At 37.9% G+C, this 24,283-nt stretch overlaps 1 protein-coding gene across 2 annotated transcripts in view; it reads right to left on the bottom strand.

The window, feature by feature from the left end:
• Positions 1-70: 70 nt before the first annotated feature.
• Positions 71-24,283, bottom strand: part of LOC140480974 (DDRGK domain-containing protein 1-like) — a 120,664-nt gene continuing 96,451 nt past the window's right edge. For both annotated transcript variants that reach the window (XM_072576591.1, XM_072576583.1), the window contains exons 4-9: positions 21,624-21,725; positions 12,644-12,766; positions 11,132-11,170; positions 2,449-2,505; positions 676-724; positions 71-282 (exon numbers count right to left, since the gene is read on the bottom strand). In XM_072576591.1, coding sequence (XP_072432692.1) covers positions 110-282; positions 676-724; positions 2,449-2,505; positions 11,132-11,170; positions 12,644-12,766; positions 21,624-21,725 — 543 coding nt within the window. In that variant the 3' untranslated portion in view covers positions 71-109. The remainder of the gene's footprint in view (positions 283-675; positions 725-2,448; positions 2,506-11,131; positions 11,171-12,643; positions 12,767-21,623; positions 21,726-24,283) is intronic.

Genomic DNA, 24,283 nt, shown 5'->3' with positions numbered 1-24,283 from the left:
AAAAAAAGTCAATACATTTAGATAGACTGAGAACAAAAGTTTAATTCATGTGCAACAGACACCATTAAGATGAACTTTGTAGGTTTATATTTATTTAACTGAGTAAATATTAGGCCACAGTTTCAGGAATAGACCTCGATTCTGGATTAAGATTGATTAGAGTGTTGCTGGCTTGTGCCAGTTCAACTATCGAAATGCGCCCTTGCTGTCTGATAAATTGAGCCACTGCTGCAAGTTCTTGTTCAGTGATATAGATGAATTTTCCACGATCATCCAGGACACCTAGAAGAAAATTAACTTTTGTAAATTGTGAACTTTATACTTCATAACACATTAAATAGGTTTCTTTATGCTCTACATTGTCAGCTATCTAATCAGAGAATAAAAAAAACACAAAAGGTTCTGGTTGTTCAGTGATAATGTCCCTACGTCTGAGCCAGAAGGTTGAGGTTCACATCTCACCTTCACCAGAGGTGTGTAATAACATCTCTGAAAAGGTTGATCAGACAAAACAAAACCAGAGAGCAATGTCTTTCTGAAAACCATTTCCTTCTGCATAATTCCACCAATTCATTCAACTGCCCCTGCATAATTATTCACAAAAATGCACAATTCAGAATTAACTTTAAATAAGTTATAAGTAATGTTTTACTATGAAATGCACTAGTGGCTTACCTGTCAGAGTTCCTTCAGCAATCAGATCTTGGACTCTGTTAATAGCCTCCTTCAAATAAAATTTAACAAAAATTAAAGACAAACAAAAATACTGAACAACATTCTAAAATAACCCATTAAGCACATGCGAGCATTAAGACTATTTTAACAGCCTAATCATCTGCAGAGGATAAGCTCTTGCAGTGCAGTGGTAGTGTCCCCATTTCTATACCAATATCCTGGGTTCAAATTCCACCTGTACAGAAGTGTATGAAAACATCTATGAATACTTTGATTATAAAGTATCAAAATTTCAGTCAGGACAGCTCCTGTAGTACAATAGTAGTGTCCTTATCTCTGAGCTAGGAGACTGGGTTCAAGAATAACCCTAAATGAGAGATCAAAATAGTTACTCCTGTCCCTACTTCACCCTTTTTAAATTTCTTTCAGCGAATGTGAACTCACTTTCTTATAAAGTGAGATGCCTTCTTGAACCACTGCAGTCCATTTTATGTAGGCACATCCAGAATGCTGTTGGGGAGGGTGTTCTGGCATTTTGACCTAGTAAGAGTGAGGAAAAAGTAATATATTTCCAATTCAGGGTTGTGAAAAGCTTGGAAGGGAACTTGCAAGTGATGGTGTTCCCATGCAAGCAAATGAAGAGTAATCCATTTTATTACTGACTTGTACCCAGTTGATGCATAGGCATTATGGAGTCAGGTAATGAGTTACTCACTGTAGGACTCCTAGTCTCTGATCTGTCTTATAGTCACTGTATTTATATGGCAAGTCCAGTTCACGTTCTGTTCAATGGTAACCCCCCAGGATGTTGCTAATGGGGGGATTCAGTAATACTAATCCATTGGCTGTCAAGTGGAGATGGCTAGATTCTGTCTTGTGGGAGATGGCCTTGCCTGTTACTTGTGTGGCCATTTGTCAGCCCAAGCCTAGATATTGTCCAGATCTTGCTGTTTTATGCTGACAATGTGAATGATGATGATTTGAACCAGGAGACTGCCACAAGGAATATTTTCAATAATGCTCTGGGAGCGGAGATGATTGGAGACAATTTAGTCAGGAATTGATATGAAATGTTCCTACTTGGTATTATTAAAAACCTCACCAAGCAGTGTTTAATGCTTTAGAAAAATTAAATATATTTTGTAATACTGAAGTCAAAATGGCAAGTTTACTAGATAATTGTGAATATTTAGCAGTGCTGGACTGGGGTGGACAAAGTTAAAAATCATGCAACACCAGGATATAGCCCAACAAGTTTATTTGGAACCACTAGCTAGTGCTTACTAGCTAGTGCTTCCAAATAAACCTGTTGGGACTATAACCTGGTGTTGTATGATTTTTAACAATGAATATTTAGAACTGAAATGCTGAACAACACTCTATCCCTTATAACAATATCCTAGGGATGATAGAATAGAATTACATTTTGTTTATGTGCAAATTTAAGAACAACATGACCAATCATTGTAATAAACCTTCAAACTGAAAGTCTGCTTTGTGCAACGAATAAACAAAAGGATTAGATTACACACAGGAGCTACTTTAAATCATTATATATCCATTTCCATTTAATAAGAGTTTTCTTTGGGCAAAGTTGTTTGCCTTCATTAACAATAGTACTTGCAGTTCAAATTTCAATGGTTGTATCAAAGTTTAGGATATTCTGAGAGCTGGAAATAAAAACAAGTGTTGTTGGTGCTTTACTGAATGTGTTTTTCCTTCTCCTTCTAACTGGAAGGAGGCCGCTTTTCTTTGAAAAACAAGATCACTTACCTGTGTCCTCAAGCCAAAATGAGAAGCAAGATCTTCTAGAAGAACAACCTTTATACTCTACAGGGGAAAAAAAAACATTTATTCTAGTGGTCATCCAGAGCTCTTGATAGCAGTATAGTAACGGATTTCCAAAGATTAAAAACAGAAAAATCACTGAAAATCCTACTGCATTTACACAAAATGAGAATTTAAATGCCAGTCCCGACTTGCCAAAAACGAACAAAGCCCTCAGCTGCTAGCAATTTATCAACAAATACTTAGCAAGAAAGTCTCATGCTGGGTATAATTGAATAACCACTGGCTGTCAAGATTAAAGTTGGAATACACAAGTTAAATTACTGATAATGTTCTAGCTGGAAAATGTTAACTTCCATCCTACCCTGACTTGCTCATAAATTAATTTGTGGAGGAAAAAAATCTTATAGAAGTTGTGTTAAAAATATTATCCAACTGTTTGATCAAGTAGTACCCGTTATTTCTGTTTTATTTTATTCAGCTGTCAGATTTGAAAGACAGATCTACAATACTGGCCACATCCAAATAAAAACAAGTTATCTGTAACAGGCAAGATAACTGAGAAATTGAAAACATTTTATTGAAACAATTGCTCAGATGAGGTGACTAGGTTGAAGAAATACTGAAGGGTGGAGCAGCCAAGCTGGAGAACTGACTACTATGGACTGAAAAAATCAAGTTGCAACCAGCCCATGGAATTCAGTTCTCATAGCTGGGAGCTGCTAAAATCCATCTTCTGTTCTTCCCTGGTGATGTGAGGAAACGGTACAGATAGACCAATGTGCAATAATATCAGTGGTAGAGGAAGAGAACATGCATGAGCAGCTTGTTTTTTTAAATGTTGTTAAAAGATTAGCCTGCATAGAAATTGTCAAATTTCTCAATGAATTGTATGTCTAAGAAAGTTTAAGAGACCTTACTAACACTTACCGATTAGCAAAGTAAAAATTACTTTGGATGCAAACTTAATTTTATGACAACAACTTCAACCATAGTCAAGTAGTAAAAGCCATTATCAAGCTGGTTTTGTTTCCACAAGACCACCGCTTGGAAAGTATACAAACTGAAAAATGACAGGATAATTCAACTGCAGCAATTTGCATTGGATTTGAACAGAAGTCCAAGAGGGAAGGTTTAGTGCCCAATTTACTATGAAACTGTTTGAGGTCAAGGATTATAATTAATATACATCAGTCCAGAAATTTGGTCAATGTTAACATTTCTTTTCATAATTTAGTGTCCGTAAGAAATGTCCACCATATATTCTTTCACAGAACAAGGTACAGCAAATCACTTTTCTGCAACAGTCTTGGCTTTCTGAATGAATTTGACAAACTATTTTTGCCACTTTCTCTAGTACAGCTTCAGCAAAGTTGACATCCAAAGTGATTTTAAATACTATTTTACCAAGTAGACAAGAACATCATACAGCGACAGGTCATGAGATTTTCACAAGTAGATTATACTGTAAAGGCTCTGGACAAAATGACTAATGATTCCAGCATTAAGTCATAGACCACAATGGTCTTTCCTCAGTTTCACAAGAAATTACAATTCCATCATTTCTTACCAAGTACTGTACTGTCAATATCGAATGCCTCCTACTTACTTGCAATTTTCTCTTTGAAGATATACGCCTACCTTCTTCATAGTGATCTACATACTGACATTATTCATATGTCTATCACTTTTTGACTATTTCAGGTACACAAATTTGTCTTACTACCCATTTTTACAATAGTAATTAATTTTGTTGATGATCATAAAAACATCAAAGTAAATAACTGTTCATTTAACACCTCCCATCCTCAAACTTATCACCTCCAATGCTCCTGTTCTTCCCCCTTTCACCTGTTAAAACCTAAAAATTACATTTCTGAAATTTCTCTCTGACTGAATTGCTGAGCATTTCCTGTTTTTTCTGCTTTTATTAAAGAATGTTAAGTTTGACTAGGTAGAGGATGAAAACCATAAACCAAGACCAAATCAAATGGGGGAATAAACATGCCAAAAACCACTTGGAGCTAAGAGACAATCTAACCACTGCCCCATGACATATAATGGTGTTATCATCACGGAGTTACACACTATTAACATTCTTAGGGTTAACCACTGACCTGAAACTCAACTAGACTCATCACATAAACATTGGCTACAAGAGCAAGTCAAAACACTAGGAATACTGTGGTGAGTAACTCACCTCCTGACTCTCCAAAACCTATCCATCATCTCCAAAGCACAAATTATCTACTTGCCTGAATGGGTGCAGCTCCAACAACACTTAAGAAGCTTAACACCATTCAGGACAAAGCAGCTACAAGCATCTACTTCCTTCACCTCCAATGCTCAGAAGCAACAGTGTGTATTGTCTGCAAACATGCCCTGCAAAAACTCCCCAAAGATCCTTTAGATAGCACTTTCCAAACCCACCACCACTTCCAGCTAGAAGGAAAAGGGCAGCAGATACATGAGAACACTAAGTTCCCCTCCCAGCCGTTCACCCTTCTGACTTGAAAATATATCGCTATTCGTTCGGTGTCGCTAGATCAAAAAGCTGGAATTCCCTTTCTAAAGGCACGGTGAGTAAGCCTACAGCACATGGATTACAGCCTTTCAAGGAAGCAGCTCACCACCACCTTCTCAAGGGTGACTAGGGTCAGCCAGCCAGTGATACCCACATTCCCACGACTGAATAAAGCTGTTACATTTGCATATCAGGGAATCTAAAATAGCACATTTTATTTTGATGCAACCATTACTATCCAATTTTCAACAATTAATTGAAATTTAACCAAAATTACTACTACAATCACCACTACAATCAGAAAGTCTTATTCAAAAATTACATAGGTACTTGTTGCATGCTAAATTTCATGCTTCTTGACCAGATGTTCAAATCCTAGAACTATCCATTCATGAAGCTCACTAGTCATTGCTGATAGGCTTTAAAGTCTTTGCTGAAGATATAGGTTCTCAAATAAAACTGCTATAGTACCAATAAAGCCTGCATATTGATTTATAAACCACTTCCATTCATCCAAGTAGGATAGCTCAAATAATATTTGTGCCCAATTAGTCACGTCACCTTTTACTCATCTTGCGGTTTCTTTCTTGCCTACTCACTAGCTGCATAAATCACGAAGGAAGAGGAGGTGTTCATCTACTTTCCTTACAGATAAGGCATGTTTGACTAGTCAGAACATTTAATTTTTATTGTAATACTGAAGAGCTGAGGGGAGAGTGGAGGTATAGCAAGGGGAGAGTGCCAGTTACCTTGCAACTTCAAAAAGGAGTGTGCTTTTTTCAAAAGTGAACTTGCAAAAAATGTTCCTAATACCGTCACTGGGCAGGAATGCCAATTTATCAAAAAAGACGAGAAAGTTAGCTTTGGGGAGAAGATGAAACAATTAAGCTACACAAAGTCCTGCGATCTCAATTGCTCAAAACCTATCAGCATGTCGCTTAAGTACTTTCTTGGTCACTACCTAGTTCACTTTGTATCCAAAAGCAAATTCACCATAGTCCTATCAGATTAAAGGGCTGCTCTATAGCACGGAACAGATCCTTCAACCCAACTCATCCATGCTGACCAAGTTTTCTAAACTGACCTAGTGTTGTGTGCCTGCTTTTGGCCCATATCCCTCTTAACCTTTCCTATTCATGTACCCATCCAAATGTCTCTTAAATATTGGAACTGTGCCTGCATCTACCACTTCCCCTGGTAGTTCATCGACACACGAACCACCCGGTGCGTGAAAAAGTTACCCCTCAGGTCCCTTTTAAATCTTTCTCCTCTCACCTTAAAAATATGCCCCTTAGTTTTGAAGGCCCCCATCCCAGGGATAAATCTTGCGCTGGCTCATCTTACCAAAGTGCAGCACCTCACATTTATCCAAATTGAAATCCACCTGCCACTCCTCAGCCCACTGGCCCATCTAATCAAGATCCCATTGTACTCTTAGATAACTTTCTTCACTGTCCATTACACCACCAATGTTGGTGTCATTACTAACCATGTTTCCTATATACTCACCAAAATCATTCATTTAAATGACAAACGACAGTGGACCCTGCACCAAAACCGGTGGTACACTGCTGGTCACAGGCCTCCAGTCTGAACAGCAACCATTTATCATCACCCTCTATCTCCTAGCATAAAGCAAGTTCTGTATCCAACTGGCTACCTCTTCTTGCACAGTGTGTACTCTAACTTTACAAATCAGTCTACCATGTGGAAATGTATCAAGATGACTAGTAGTGGTTTAACCTGAAGGTCACCATACCTCAGGCAAGGGGAGAGTTTGAGAAGCAAAGTCCTTCAAGGTAACCTCAAATCAGTGGGGGAATTAAACCTTACACTGTTGGCATCACTCTGCATCGCAAACCGGCCACATAACAAGCAAAAGTTTTCCTATCAGGAATAAGTACAGCCTATCCAGTACAACCTGCAAGATACATTAATCTCTTCCCACTTCAAAACTCTCAAGACCCATTTCTTTGACCAGTCTTCTGCACAACTCCTGCTCTTTTCCAATCTCCTTCTATTTCTAAAGCATCAAAAAAGTAGCTCCACAAACATCATAGTCAAAGGCATTATGATTGGCAGCCTTCTGAGTCTATGCTAGCTCCCTGCAGAACAATTCAGTAATGCAATAACTATAATGTTATTTCCATCAACAACTTATTTGATTTGCTTTTGAACACAGGGAAGTTTCTGCTTTCATTAACCTCATGGGTAGCAGATTCCAAAGTATTACCACTTGCTGGGAAAAAAAATCTTCTTGAAATCTTACTTTTACCCCAAAGTTTAAATCCTAGTCTTTCAAGCAATTATTGCTGTTGTAACCTTTACTGAAGGTAAAATAAGAATCGCTTTTGGTGTGAAACAAACTGAAAGCTTTTAAATTAGTTACGAAGAAAAAGGGGGGCGATAAAAGTGCAATCGCTTTAATCTAACCTAACCCACTTGAAAAATTAATCTAATCATAATGGCTTCCATATTCTAGTGAAATCAGTGGGAAGTAAAATTGTAGGGAGTAAATCTCAATCCCATTCCATCAATTTGCATCTGAGTGGGTGATGTTAATTGAGGTCTGCAAATTACAAATCATTAATAATCTCATTTCAACAAATATCTGAAAAGAGAAAAGCGAATATTGTGCATGCAACATTTGTAATATTAACTGATCTTTCCCTTTCAAATATTAGCTTGCATGTATTCCTTTTGCATGATGCATCTTAAACTCAGTGGTTAGCACTGCTGCCTCACAGCGCTAGAGACCCAGTTTCAATTCCCGCCTCAGGCAACTGTCTGTGTGGAGTTTGCATGTTCTCCCTGTGTCTGCGTGGGTTTCCTCCGGGTGCTCCGGTTTCCTCCCACAGTCCAAAAATGTGCAGGTTAGGTGAACTGGCCATGCTAAATTGTCCGTAGTGTTAGGTGTAGGGGAATGGGTCTGGGTGGTTTGCTCTTCGGAGGGTCGGTGTGGACTTGTTGGGCTGAAGGACCAGTTTCCACACTAAGTAATCTAATCTATTCTAAAAAAATTAAGCTGTCTAAATTTCTTTCAATTAGGGTGCATTTCAAATGGATTTGACGATTAATTCAATGGTATTAAATTGTTAAATATTTGCATGAATACAAAGCTTGAGGGGTCATAAATGGAGCTTAATGTGGAAAAGTGTGAGGTGATTCACTTTGAAAGAAGTAACAGGAATAGAGAGTATTGGGCTAATGGTAAGATTCTTGACAGTGTGGATGAGCAGAGATGTCTCGGTGTCCACGTGCATAGTTCCCTGAAAGTTGCCACTCAGGTTGATAGGGTTGTTAAGAAGGCATACAGTGTTAGCTTTTAGTGGTCGAGGGATCGAGTTTTGGAGCCATGAGGTCATGTTTCAGCTGTACAAAACTCTGGTGCGGCTGTACTTGGAATATTGCGTAGAATTCTGGTCACCGCATTATAGGAAAGATGTGGAAGCATTGGAAAGGGTGCAGAGGAGATTTACCAGGCAATATCCTGGTATGGAGGGAAGGTCTTATGAAGAAAGGCTGAGGGACCGGAGGCTGTTTTCGTGAAAGAGAAGATGATTGAGAGGTGACTTATAGAGACATACAAGATAATCAGAGGATTAGATAGGGTGGAAAGCGAGAGCTTTTTCCACGGATGGTGATGACTAGCACAATGAACATTTAACTTTAAATTGAGGGGTATTAGATATTAGAGTCCGTACAGTGTGGAAACAGGCCCTTCAGCCCAACAAGTCCACAGCGACCCTCCGCAGAGTAACCCACCCAGACCCATTTCTCCTTGACTAATGCACCTAACACCATGGCCAATTCACTTGCACATTTTTAGACCATGGGAGGAAAGTGGAGCACCCAGAGGAAACCCACGCAGACACAGGGAGAATGCTCAAAGTCCAAACAGACAGTCACCTGGAATCGAACTTGGGTCCCTGGCGTTGTGAGGCAGCAGTGCTAACCACTGAGCCACCGTGCCATCCCAAACACAGGGCAGATGTCAGAGTAGGTTCTTTACTCAGAGTAGTAAGGCGTGGAACGCCCTGTCTGCAACAGTAGTAGACTCGCCAAATTTAAGGGTATTTAAATGGACATTGGATAAACATATGGATGATACTGGAATAGTGTAGGTTAGATGGGTTTCAGATTGGTTTCACAGGTCAGCGCAACATCGAGGGCCAAAGGGCACGTACTGTGTTGTAACGTTCTATGTTCTATGAATGTTACAGTGTCAGGAGTTAAGATTAGTTGTAGTCTGCTGAAGACAGTGAGAAAGAATACCCAGAGTTAATAAACAATCATAGGAATTAGGAGCATTAGTATATTTGAGTCTGCAGACTCAATCTGCCATTCAAGAAAATCCATGTGGATCTCTTTGCGCTCCAAATTCCACATTCCTGTTTATCTCCAATAACCTTTGAATCCCTTGCTCAACAAGATACTACCTACCACCATCATAAAAGTATTCAGTGACCCCACTTTTTGATGCAAACTCGCACAATCCTTTGAGAGAAAAGGGAATTCTCTTCATCTCTGTCTTAAAGGACAAACCACGATTTTAAAACAGAGTTCCCCAGATCTGGACTCCACCACAGAGAAAACATCCTTTGCACATCCACCTTGACAAGACCATTCAGAATTTTACAACACTTCAATCAAATCAACTGTTACTCTTCTGAATTCTACTGAAAATAAGCCCAGCATGTCCAGTTGTTCCCTAAAGGCCAAGGCACCCAGTCTAGTAAACCACTTCTGAACTGCTTCCAATGTATTTACATCTTTCTTTAAATGAGCAGACCAAAACTGCATACAGCATTTGAAATGTGGTCTCAAATGCCCTATGTAATGAAGCATATCAAGTCCTCTTGTAATAAAGGGTATCAACCCATTTCCTAATTATGTGCTGTATATGCATATCAGCATTTTGGAACTTATGAACATTTAGATCCTTCTAAATCCCAATTTTGCAGTTATTCTCCATTTAGATAATATGCTGCTTTTTTAAAAATTCTACTGCTAAAAAGTGAACAACTTCACATTTTGCCACATCATACTCCACCTCCAGATTTTCGCTTAGTCATTTAAGCTATACGTTGATTTTTTTAAAAATCTGCATCTTTGTTATGTCATTTTCACAACAAACTTTCCCACCTGTCTTCATATCATCTGTAAATTTGCCCACTTTCAGTCCTCTCATCGAAGTCATTGCTAAAGATGTAAAGCATTATGGACTTAGCAGAGGCCCTTGTCACACGCTACCATCTGATGAAAGCCCATTTGACCCACAACGACTATGCCAGCTCCATACTGCTTGGGACTGATTGCATTGCTCAATCTCATTCTTCTAACTCATAACACCACTCACAACGATTGTAATTTAAGCAGCTTTAAATTGGACTTATTTGTATGGTCCTATACCTAGTCATGCAAGAGCATAGTCATGGCATGCAATAACAGCATCCTTATGAGATGAGGCTTGCACGTTTTGTCTCTTTTTCACATCATGTTGTTCTGAAGTAACAAAACAAAATGCAATGAAACTTAATATATATCGTTAAGCGCTATATCTTATAACAAATTTAAAATGAGGAAACTTGAAAAAAATGCTATTCTGCAATAATATAAAAATATTTTAAAAATTTAAAAATATAAAAATATAAAAATATAACAATCTCTACCTTCATACAGTGTGTGCTTCCCTCAATCCTTTTTTTGAGCCTCACTATCTTTGGTTTCAAAAACTTAACTGCCTGTCTCTGTTCCAGTCTCTCTCTCTCTCTCGTTTATAATTACAAAAAAGGCTTTACAGTACAATGAGTACAACGTTATTGAACAAGGAAAAAAGGATAACAAGTAGTGTATTTACAGACCATGGAAAAACAAGAAAGGTGATTAAGCGTGATATTAAAAATGCCTATTGTTGCAAAATTAGATGAATACACTACACTTTAAAACATTTAGAAGCAATAATTTCCCTCATAACCAATGGAGAAATGTTCCAAAAATCAAACAGCCAAAACACGTGAATTGCAAGTAAGAATTTTACACAAGTTGAACATTTGTCTGCTATACTGGCTTCTCAAAGTTCTTGGTGCAATTTGCCAAAAGATTAAATAGGCAAATCAATGGAAAATAGATTATTACCATTACCTTGATGTAGCCGATGAACTCCTGCAGAAGATTCTGCGACTGAAAACAAAAACAAATGAAATAGACATAGAATGAAGAATGTTTGAAAAGTTTCAGTATAGATTACAATCTTGTGTAACAAAGCTAGTCACAATTTCTTGAGCTCTGCATTATATTGTACCAATTCTGGAAACTGGAAGTCCTGTTTTAAACAATAGCAGAAGTTTCACTTTCATTTCATTGAACATTCTTTCACTGGGATATGGAAGCAATATCTTTTAAGCCAAGGAAAATTTTAGCAGGAAATGAAAGGAAAACATTAAACCCCGTGCAAATACAAAATGGCCCCTTATTACACAAGTCTATTATTCTGAAGTGAAAATCTATAAGAAGCAGGCATTTCCAGTGGAGAACACATCAGCCACATGTTTACTAGATCAAAATTGAAGGTAGCATATGAAAAGTGAAAAAGTTCAGAATTAAAGTAAAGATACTTTAGATTTGGCAAACTCAGTTTTAAAAATGAAATTTGGTAAAATTATTTCTAAAGTTACTGTGCTTGAACAATAGATGTAGAGTACAATCTTAATTCACACCACCTACATCATACCACCTCATATAAAATTACATTTCACTAATCAAGTGATTAGTAAAATGTGAATAAAGTGCATGAATAATTGCTTAAACTTTCCTCTTAAATTAGATCTGATAATGTTTATTATATTAAAAATAAGTTGAGAACAAGTACAAATAATTAAAACAAGTCAGTGCTATTAATTCACGGCAAACCAAGAAAAACTTGTACAGCCATACTTTTGTCTAAGATTATTACTTAATTTTCTTTTTCTTGGAAGAGAGAGCAACTCAATTATATTGTGTACCTCATTTGAAGCCCCTTTGACGATCAGGACAAGACAATAAATATTGTTATCATAAACTAATATAATAATAAACAACGTAACTAGAAAAACCTGTGCAACTGATGCATTTAAAATAACATTTAGTATCACCAAATGCTAGGTCAAGTAATACACTTGTTGCTAAAATAACTAAACTGAAAATTCCATACCTATAACACATGGAGAGAAAGGTATAGAAAAAAAATAATCAATCAGAGATATCCCACTACAAATGCAGAGAGTATGAATAAATTTCACAAACCTATTCAAATTTGTCAGAATCACTACTTAAATTTAAATGATCGACATGCTTGTTTTGCAGCTGCTCCAAATTTTATACTAACTTTAGAAGACATTTTCATATTTCCTATAACATAAATACATGTCTGCTTCATGTTTGAACTTCTGTTTGATTTGGAATTGCCAAAATTTTAACGAGCCTGCGCTATTTTTCCGGCAAATAAAAATAAACATTCACCTTAGGACAAAGAGAAAATTTTTAAAAAGCCTTTCTGAAAATTCTACTGAAATTTATTTCTGAAAACACAGACAGTAGGCTTGAATTGCTGTCAGAGGCTGTTGATTGGTGGATAGTGTTAAATAAACTTCTTAATGCTTTTAAGTAAATATTTACCTCCTCTTCATCTGGTTGTACCTCAATTCCTTCCTCTTCAACGGTAAATGCTTCTTTCAACTTGAGGTACTCATCATGCTCTCGTCGCTGTTTCTCTTCCCATGCTTTCTTCAATTCTTCTTCCTTTGTTTTTGAGAGAAAGGGAAAGAGAAAATGGTTTCAAAACAGACAGTGCATATTTTTCAATAAACTCCATTTCTAAAATGAATTTTTTTAAAATTGTCATCCATTACTTGCACATGGCATAGAATTGTGCACCTGACAAAAACATAACCACTGCTCTGTGCAGGTGCATAGTATTCAGTTATGTGTTTATGAAGTCATGCCTCTCTTATATAGGAAGCAACCTCTACAATTTGCATAACAGTATTTCCTAATTAGTATTGGGAAGTCCCTTCTAACCCCCTCCCCCAACACCACCCCCCACCAACCCCCAAACTTACACGTCAAGATGCCAGTCACTTTTTGAAAACATTTTTTTGAAGGCAGAAAATTTACAGTTGAATGCTTCAAGTTGCATACCTCAGTTGCTGACGTTGCATCTCTAGAATATGTACCTTGCACTAAAAAAAACTAAAATTTGCATTTTGAATAGCAGGTAGAAAACAAGTGAAAAATTCATGTGCTTTCTGAATAAAGTATCTCTGGAAGAATATGAAGGTCTACTGTTGATATTGCAACTTCTATTCAATTACCTGTTTAAATTCTAGGTGTTTATAAGTCTTCAGCACAATAGTAAGCCTTCCTGTGTTGAATTAAACAGTGGATTTTTTAAAAAGGCTAAGGATGATGGGAGTAGAAAAAAAGACTTGCATTCTATAACACCTTTGTGAGTACCAGATATTTCAAAATATTTTGTAGCCAATGAAGAATCCTTGAACTATAGTTAATTTTGTAATGTTAAATATGAAAACCGAACTAGACAAGAACAAAAACAAGCAGATAATCTGTTTTTGAGATGCGAATTGAGGAATTAATATTGACCAGGACAAGAATAATTTCCCTTGCTCTTCTTTAAATTGTTCGCCTGAGGACATTAACAGCACCTTCATTAACGGTTTCATCGTAAAGCAAACATCTCCAATAATGTATTGTTACTGTTTTGGGAGTTGATAAAGTGTGGCACTGGAAAAAATACAGTAGGTCAGGCAGTCTGAGGAGCACGAGAGTCAATGTCTCAGGCTTCATCAGTCCTGAAGAATTAAGCCCGAAATGTCTACTCTCTTGCTCCTCAGATGCTGCCTGACTTGCTGAGCTTTTTACAACACGACACTTTATCGACTTTGACTTCTCCAGCATCTGAAGTCCTCACAATCTCCTAAGTACAGTTATTGTGTCAGCCTTGGTCTTGTGCTCACGCTTTCACGTGGTACTTGAACCCACAATATTCAGGCAAGAGATCAGAAAGGCTGCATTTCAATTAATCTGGTATATTTAAAATTTGGACACAAGAAGAAAGGAACCCTAAAAAGCAATTATATTCACTTGTCCAATGGAATAATATAGAAATATCTTACTTAAAATTCATTGCAGAAGGCAAATATTAAAAGTGTAAATGCAAGATCACCAAATATTTTAAAAGTATCAAGCAAAATAAAAATGCAGCATAGCTGGATTTAACAAGAAAAGAGCATGTACAGCATGGAAACAGACCCTCTGGTCCAACTCCTCCAGGCCAACAGGATATCCTAAATTAATCTAGTTCCATTTGCCAGAATTTGGCCCATCTCCCTCTAAATCCTACCTACACATATGTCCATCCAGATGCATTTCAAATGTTGTAATGGTGCCAGTCTTTAAAAGACATCTTTTTAAAAATCTCTCCCCTCTCACCTCAAAAATATGCCTCAATCTTGAAATTCCCACATCCTAGGTACAAAAAAAAACTATTATTAACCCTACCTATACCTCTCATGATTTTATAAACCTCTAAAAAGGTCACCTCTCAATCTCTTACCCTCCAGTGAAAAAAGGTCCCAGCCTAATAAGCCTTATTTATAACTCAAACAGCAACATCCTGGTAAATCTCTTCTGAACCCTCTCCAGCTTAATATTATCATTCCAAGAACTAGGCAACCAGAACTGGACAGAGTATTGCAGAAAAGGCCTCAACGACATCCTGTACAATCTCAACATGACTACTCCTATACACAATAGCCATAGCCAACTCCTATACACAAACAAACCCCGAAGAACAGGGGATTTCTCCCTGGTTCCTGGTCAATGTTATCTCTTAATAAATATTTCAACAACTGATAATCTAATCATGACCTTTAGCAGCTCACAAACTGACTGAAGCATTTCTCACATATTAACAGTGCCTACCTTTCAAGAGTACTTCATTGGCTCTTAAGTGCTTAAATATGTTTTGTAACATAGAACATAGAACATAGAAGAATACAGCGCAGTACAGGCCCTTCGGCCCTCGATGTTGCGCCGATCAAAGCCCACCTAACCTACACTAACCCACTATCCTCCATATACCTATCCAATGCCCGCTTAATTACCCATAAAGAGGGAGAGTCCACCACTGCTACTGGCAGGGCATTCCATGAACTTACGACTCGCTGAGTGAAGAACCTACCCCTAACATCAGTCCTATATCTACCCCCCTTTAATTTAAATCTATGCCCCCTTGTACTGGCTGACTCCAGTGGAAAAAGGTTCTCACTGTCAACCCTATCTAACCCCCTAATCATCTTGTACACCTCTATCAAGTCACCCCTAAACCTTCTTTTCTCCAATGAAAACAACCCCAAGTGCCTCAGCCTTTCCTCATAGGATCTTCCTACCATACCAGGCAACATCCTGGTAAACTTCCTCTGCACCCGTTCCAGTGCCTCCACATCCTTCCTATAGTATGGCGACCAAAACTGCACACAATATTCCAGATGCGGCCGCACCAGAGTCTTATACAACTGCAGCATGACCTCAGGACTCCGGAACTCAATTCCTCTACCAATAAAAGCCAGTACGCCATATGCCTTCTTCACTGCACTATTTACCTGGGTGGCAACTTTCAGAGATCTGTGTACATGGACACCAAGATCCCTCTGCTCTTCCACACTACCAAGTATCCGACCATTAGCCCAGTACCCCATCTTTTTGTTACTCTTACCAAAGTGAATCACCTCACACTTAGCTACATTGAACTCCATTTGCCACCTTTCTGCCCAGCTCTGCAGCTTCTCTATATCCCGCTGTAACCTGCCACATCCTTCCTCACTGTCTACAACTCCTCCGACTTTCGTATCATCCGCAAACTTGCTCACCCAACCTTCTAACCCTTCCTCCAGATCATTTATAAAAATGACAAACAGCAATGGTCCCAAAACAGATCCTTGCGGAACACCGCTAGTGACGGCACTCCAAGATGAACCTTTGCCATCAACTACTACCCTCTGTCTTCTTCCAGCCAGCCAATTCCTAATCCAAACCTCCAACTCACCCTCAATGCCATATCTCTGTATTTTCTGCAGTAGCCTACCATGGGGGACCTTATCAAACGCCTTACTAAAATCCATATATACCACATCTACCGCTTTCCCCTCATCTACCTCCTTAGTCACCTTCTCAAAGAATTCAATAAGGTTTGTGAGGCAGGACCTGCCCTTCACAAAACCATGCTGACTATCCTTGATCACATTATTCTTATCCAGATGTGTATAGTAACTTTGAAAGATGCTATATAAATGAAGGCCTGTGTTGTTTTAATATAGCACAATTTAGAACAATATTACTAAAGACAAAACTGAGGGAACACTGAAGGCAATCTAAAACAGCAGACAAACCTGCTTCATCTATGTGTAGTACTCTGATAGGCAGTTTACTGGGTGTTGCATTTAATCCTGATAACTAAAAGACAACAGGAACATCCAAAACATGCAGGGTCACATGACTGATCCCGAATGTGAAAGGTCGGGCTTAACCACACTATCTTTATTCTCAGCGCAGCACCAGATATCACAAGATCATCATGCTATTTAACTGGCCATGCAATTTCTTGAGGGCACAAAGCAGGAGCAGGAGCTTTCAAAGGTCACCAAGTTTGTCAAAGCACCAGACTTTTATTTTTGCTGTAACAGATCAAAAAAGCTAGAATTCTATGTAGGCTTGTGAGCAGTTCAATTAGCCAACGTATTAATGGCTTATAACGTGGAATAGCAATTTTCCTCATTCAATAGGTTCAGGTGAAATTAGCAATATCAATGCAATCTGGTCAGAAATCAGCCAAATCAGCACAAAAAGATTACGGAATACAAATTAATTAAACTCAAATCCCTTGTATTCCTGTTTTGCTCTTGCTAAAGAAAAAAGTTTCCCAAATCAAGTGTGCCTAGAAAAATGGTAACAAGCCCCAATTTAAAATTGAGAGATTTTGCCAATGCCTATGGTTTGGGATGGCTCTTCAAATTACACTCATTGTCTTAGGCAGAGGCACTAGCAAACGTTTTTTTAAACATCTCTTTTTTTAAAAATTTGTAAATGATTCAGAAAGTTATATTCAACTGATTTTATTGGTGTACAAATATAGATTTTCAAAATCTGGTTACTCAGGCTGAATATTCTCGTTAAGAACATAAGGAGTAGGCAAATGGGTGTAAATGATAGTCATGAATAATCAAAAATAGATCAGGTCTGATGAGAGTAAGCCCATGCTATCAAGACAACAGGGTAGAGTGTAATCAAAATGGAGGACAATGTTTGTCCTCTGAAATTGATGAGTTCCAACATTGAAGCCTATAAAATGCCCAAGTGCAAAATGAGACGAGGTTCTTCCAACTTGGACCACTGCAAAACCGGGATGGATATATCAGAACAACAGTGGAAAAGGTGAAATGAAACAGCAAGCAACTGAAAGGTCAGGATTGTTCTTAAAAGAAGAGCAGATGTGTTTTGCAAATTCAAAACATTATACTGCCAGGTTGTGCTGACACATTTAAAAATCTTTAAAGAAAACATGCGAAACTCCAACCTAGCCAGTACAATCTCAAATCCAGTTTGGGTGCAATTTCCCAATTGTGACCAATGCAGAAATTCTTCCCACTTTGTAGAACAGCCCTGTGTATAGGTAACTTTGTCAGACAGCACTTTTGTAGTTTCACACTTCCCGTTGTTGTAGAGTACAACATTCTCAAGTGAAGCTGTATTCAAGCACTAAATTATAGATTTTATTTTACAAAATCTGAATTGCTATTGTAAGAAGGAAAACATCAGGAAATAAATGAAAAGTATGAAACTGGACTATCTTTGGGTAGAGAAAATGAAACAGCTTCTAACAAGAGGGATCATATTGGCAGCTTTCTATGCTACATAACTAAGGCTGAACATCATTGGAATTGCTACCAATCATTACCATAGGCAACTGTCTCTGTAACTGGCAAATGATGCTCTTATGTTACAAGGAAGACGAAACCATGTGCTACTTTTTAAAAAAAATTATGATTACAGACATAATGTTATGACCGCCTACACAGGAAATGAGTGTCTTACTTAAAATTACTCCTGTATCAAATTACCCTATGGTTAACAGGAATAACAAAACTCTTTTTAAATACAAGTAATATTAGTTCTAAGGAAGAGTCATATCGGATTCAAAACGTTAACTCTGATTCTCCAGTGGAGTGATTTTCCCTCTAGCTATTGCTTAGATTGCAACAATAAAATCAATTTCAGCAAGATGCCAGAAATAACAGTGTTAGACTCTAAATTTGTGTGAAAAGTTTAATTAAAAATCTAAAGAAATTTTCAAATCTACATATATGTCAATAATAATAACATTTTATACTATTAATTTCAACAGCATTTAGTTAAATGAAATCTTTCACATCCTAAATCGCATTCTAAAACACTTTATGACCAATTAAGTGTACTTAAAATTCCAACATTGTTACGCAGGAAACATAGCATCTAGTTTGCTATAACAAGTGCCACATAGAGCATGGAAATTAATATGATCACTGGGATAGTAATGAAGGCCAACAGAGAATATATCTTCTTTGAGCACCATGTGACTAATTTCATTTGAGAGCGCAAACGAGCTCTGTTCGTCTTGTTCAGATGGCTCCCTCAGTGTGGAGAAAGTGAGGACTGCAGATGCTGGAGATCAGAGCTGAAAATGTGCTGCTGGAAAAGCGCAGCATGTCAGGCAGCATCCAAGGAACAGGAGAATCGACGTTTCGGGCATAAGCCCTTCTTCAGCCCTCCCTCAGTGTGGTAATGTAATGTCAGTCTAGGTTAGATGTTTAACCTAGAGCATATTTATGTAAACTAGTGCTTTAATAATTCTAATGAAAATACCTTTCTAAGTATTTAAAATATTGTCTTACAAAAGGTTATATAAAATGAATGAACGAGCTTCATTCAATATACCACTATTATAACATATCTTCCACAGTGAGTGGCTTGATATTAGGTCATTAGAGTACTTGGAAACATTATGCTGAGCTTTGTATTAGAACCTAGGTGCTTAGAATCATACCACCTACTCAGAATCATACCACTAATGACAGTTGCAAAACTGTGGGTATTGTCCGCCTCCACTAACAGACACACAAGAACAAATTTGTTTGCAACAGCAGTGCAAAAAAATCTTCTTTATACTTCACTGCAGTTTTAATAAAACAAATTGAGCAGTTAAAAATCTGTTTTATAATGTCCTCCAAAACATTAGACTCATTTCTTTAAACAAACATGAAAACATTACAACTACAATATTAACATTATTTTCAAAATTAATGTTTGAATACTTATTGTATATATGAAAGCACTGACTTCTGTCCAGCAAATACTTGTGTACTCCAATGCATTTAAAGGATATGTGGGAAATGTGCAACACAACAATTTCTTCAACAATATGAGTTTCATTTACATTTTAAGCGTGTCTGATATAAACATGTGCCAAATCAAAAGAATAATCAAATCCCTTTTGTATGACACACGACAAATAAATTAAATTAGTTCCAAACAGCAAGTCAGCATGAAAGTGTGAGCATGTGTGCATGCATTAGCATACGTGTGCGTACTGATTCCAGAATATCCCAAAAAAATATCACACAATCAAAAATGGCAATTTGAGACTAATGGCTTTTGGCTCTTCTAAATCAAAATCCTAGTGTACCATTTTGTACTTTCTTCATCTGACCATTTGTGTTATTTGCATCCACATTAATACACATTTGAAAACTGGATCAATTGAGAATCATGTCAAAGGCTCACCCCCATGCCAAAAATATGCATCATCGAAGATAGTTTCACTACTGCTACCATTCATTTCATTTCTTCCTAACTTTCTCTATTTAAAGTTTCCCTTATACCTATGCCATTTCCCAAAATGTGAGTTGGCTTATGTTAAGCTAATACTACATATGACAGCATTGCAAGCTTGAACCTGAGATAATTAATTCCCTCTCTTACAGGGCAGCATTTCAAGTCCATTTGAACAGAATTCCACCCTTTTTAATAACCAGTCCAATGCTGGGGTGGGGGCTTGCAGAAGGAAAGTATTGTGCATGCTACAAATATGAAAAGAGAGAATGCTCAACAGGTCTGGCAGAACTTGTGGAGATACATTTTAGGTCAATGAATGTTCATCAAAACTTGGTAATAAAAAGTTCAATAAAGTATCATTAACAAGGTCGGGAGCTGCAGGTTAATTCCATCAAAAGCAAGTAACATTTGTGCTACAGAAGTCACAGACAATGACCATTTTTAACAAGAGAGAGTATCTAACCATTGTTCGTTGATACTCCATGGCATCAACGTTGCTGATTACTCCACCATCAATATCCTGGGTTTGCCACTTACCAGAAACTAAACTGGACCAGTTGCTGATGCCCCACAGAACTCCATGGATTCTGGAGTTGCTAGGTATATCCCTTAGATGTTAGTAAAGAGGATTTTGCAGGATCGACAGAGCTGTGTTTGCCATTGTTATTATCGAGGGGCAATGGTTAGATTCTCTCTTGTTGAAAACAGTCATTGCCTGGGATTTCTGTGACACAGTTACTTGCATTTGATGCAATTAACCTGAAACCCCCTACAATGTTGATGATAACCCATGATTGAACTTTTAATTACAAGTTTATCTGGTTTCGTTTCATTGTCGGGTTACAGATAGTGTCTAGACAAACACACTGCCTTGTAAGACCTCACTTTCCTACAATACTGGGATTTTTGCCCTCAGGTTTTAAATTCCTTTGTCTTCTTTAAATCGCTAGATTATTTACCTCTGCAGCTACACGGGGGAAACAAATGGCCGCGTGTAAAGGAAGAAAAATTCAACTTTCCAGTCTTGTCCTTTTTAACATGCTGATAGCCTTTGACATTAGTGACCACATCATCCTTCTCTAGTGGCTCTCTACATTTGTCTACCTGGTTAATACTATTCTCAGCTTGTTCCAGTTACTCTAAACTAATCTAGGTCCATATTCCTCCAAACCCTTTCTATTTATATACCTAGCCAGATGCCTTTTACTAAACTGACCTCTTTGATCAAATCTTTGTCATAAGACGTGACAATAACTCATGCGGATCAGCATCATAATTTGTGTTGTAACACTCCTGAAGTGCCTTGGGAAATTTCATTAAATTAAAAAGGTGCTATATAAAACAAAGTTTTCAGTTGTTGTAGAAACAAATGTGACCTGGCAATCCTGCTTTTCAGCTCTCCAACTAAAGTAGTTTGACAGCACACTGATAAGAGTTCCTTCCCAAAAGGAGGCAGTTAAATTGAGCACTACAAATTTTTGTTTCACCATGCTGATGATCCAAATGAGTCACCTTTAACATAGATGTGGTTGTGCAGCTGGTGCTTTTGCCTCTCGGCACTATAGAAGGCAGGTTTCAACCACCAGATTTTTTTTGTCCATTGTAAAAACATTTATTATTCACTATTTATATTGAGAGTTGTGATCAATCAATAAATGGCCACTATCAGCCGAACTTCATGGAAAAAATTAACAGGCAGAAGTGGTCGTACTTTTTGCTGCTCTTCAAGTCGTAATCGTTCCTCATCTTTCTTCCGGTCTTCATCTCTCTTCATTTGCAATTTTCGTCTTTCTTCTCGTTCTGCTTCTTCAGCCTTTATGTTAAATAAAATAAGATCACATCAGAAACAGCTTCAGAGTTCATCCTCACTGAGCTATGCACTGGAAATTCTTACTGATTAATCTAACACAACATTCCCAATAAAAGAATTCGAAAACGCAGTCTCTCATATTTATAGATATTATGACATCGTAAAATCTGCTTTATTAATTTGCAAGAGTCTTTGAAGAGTCTGCTGAAATTCCAGGTTCACAGGTTAAGCGAGTGGGCAAAAATTTAGCAGATTTCAAAATACAATGTGGGAAAATGTGAGGTAATGCATTTTGTTAGGAATAATAGAACAGCTGATTATTATTTAAATGGAGAGACAAGGCAGAAACCTGCAATTCGGGGATTTTGTGGGCCCTTGTGCATGAATCTTTAAAAGGTAACATCCAACTTCAATGGGTGATAGGAAACCAAATGATTTTGATTTCAAAGGGATTGGAATATAAAAACAGGGAGTTTGATTTGATTTAATTTATTGTTGTCACATGTACCAAGAGTACTAAAAGCGTAGTTTTGTGTTTTCTATAGGCAGATCATACCGTACAACATGTATCAGGTAGCAGAACACAGTGCAGAAGACATTGTTACAGCCACAGAGAAGGTGCAGAGGGATCAACACTAACATTTGAGAGGTCCATTCAAAAGTCTAATAACAGCATGGAGGAAGATGGGGGGGACGGTGTATAGACAAAGTCAATGGATGGAAGGCTGCTTTGCATGATGGATTGGGCTTGTTCATGACACTCTAGTTTCTAGTGGCCTTGAGAACAGCAATTGCCATACCACACTGTGATGCATCCAGATAGGATGCTTTCTATGGCGTGTAGCTATAGAAAGTGACAAGAGTCTTTGTAGACATGCCGAATTTCCTTAGCCTCCTGAGGAAGTAGAGGCATGGTTGTGCTCTCTTGACCGTCGTGTTGACGTGGATGAACCAGGACAGACTGTTGGCGATCATCACTTCCAGGAGCTTGACACTCTCAAACATCTCAATCTCAGCACCATTGATGTAGACAGGGGCATGCCCTCCACTCTGCTTCCTGAAGTCAGTGACAAGCTCCTTAATAGCACTAATCAGACCATAGTTGAAATACTGTGAACAGTTTTGGTCCCCTTATCTAAAGAAAGGTACACTAGCATTGAGACTGAGTACAGTCAGACAAATTTCACTAAGTTGATCTGGGCGTGGAGAGATGTTTGCAAGAGGTGAGATTGAACAGGCTGGATGAATTTTTTCTTCACCTGTGGGACATGCGCATTGCTGGATTGGCAGCATTTATTGCCAGTCTCTAATTGCCCTTGACAAGGTGGTGGTGAGCTAACTTATTAAACTGATGCAGTCCGTGTGTTGCAGGAAGATCCACAATGCCATATGGAGGGAATTCCAGGTTTTTGACCCAGTGACAGAGAAGGAACAGCAAAATATTTCCAAGTCAGGATGGTGAATGGCTTGGAGGCAGTGATGTTCCCAAGTATCTGCTACCCATGCCCATCTAGATGGAAATGGTCGTATGTTTGGAAGGTGGTGTCTAAGGAGCTTTGGTGAGTTATGTTCATTTAGATGAATGAGAGGTGAGCTTATTAAAAATACAAGATTCTTAGGGGGTTGACACAGTAGATGCTGTTTCTCCTTGTGGGATAGTCATGGAAAACAGGGCATATTCCCAGAGTAAGGGATCACTGATTTAAGGCAGAGATGAAGAGGAAACCCTTCTCTGAGGGAGTGAATTGATGGAATTCTTTACCACAGCTGTTTCTTAGAAAAGGCTGTTTCTTAGAACTAGGGGATACCATAGAATCCCGAGAGTATGTAAGCAGGCCATCAAGTCTACACTGACCCTCTGAAGCACACCCCACCCAGGCCTAACCCCCATAATCCTATTTTCACTATGGCCAATCCACCTAACCTGCACATCCCTAGACACTACAGGGCAAGTTAATATGGCCAATCCATCTATTCTCACAGAGTATATTCAAGGCTGAAATGGACAAATTTTAATGAGTTTGAGGTGTTGGCACGAAACGGGATTTAAGTATTATCGGAACAGCCATATTGAATGCTGGAACAGACTTGATGGGCCAAATGGTTTACTCTTGCTCCTATGTCTTAAGGTTTTTGCAGGCAAATGGGAAATTTAAAACATTTTAGCATGCTGGCAGACAAAAGTATTCTAATAAAAAAATCTCAATTAGGACATAAATTTGTCCTTTTTTACTGATGTTGATGAACCAGTCATGCATTTTTATTCTTTTATTTTCATATAATTTAGGCAAAAGTGACTTCTAAGACATGAAAACACAAATTTCCAACTCAGAGTTTTAGTTTATGGGCAAATAATTAAGAGTTAACAGATCAGTCATCCTATTATCTGCAGTCTCATTTCCTTTTTTGTGACACAAAGGCAGTTATATTGCAAAAGTTCATTTTTGCATAATATTTAAACTTCTTTATCATACTGACATGTCATCATTGTCAAATAATTTTGCAATATCCTTCCTCCTACCCAATCAGAACCAATGCAACATTACACTTATTCTTCTAAA

The sequence above is a fragment of the Chiloscyllium punctatum genome, chromosome 1, assembly GCF_047496795.1.
Source record: "Chiloscyllium punctatum isolate Juve2018m chromosome 1, sChiPun1.3, whole genome shotgun sequence".
Taxonomy (NCBI): domain Eukaryota; kingdom Metazoa; phylum Chordata; class Chondrichthyes; order Orectolobiformes; family Hemiscylliidae; genus Chiloscyllium; species Chiloscyllium punctatum.
The sequence above is the reverse complement of the archived record's forward strand: the minus strand, read 5'-3'. Positions and strand labels throughout refer to the sequence as shown.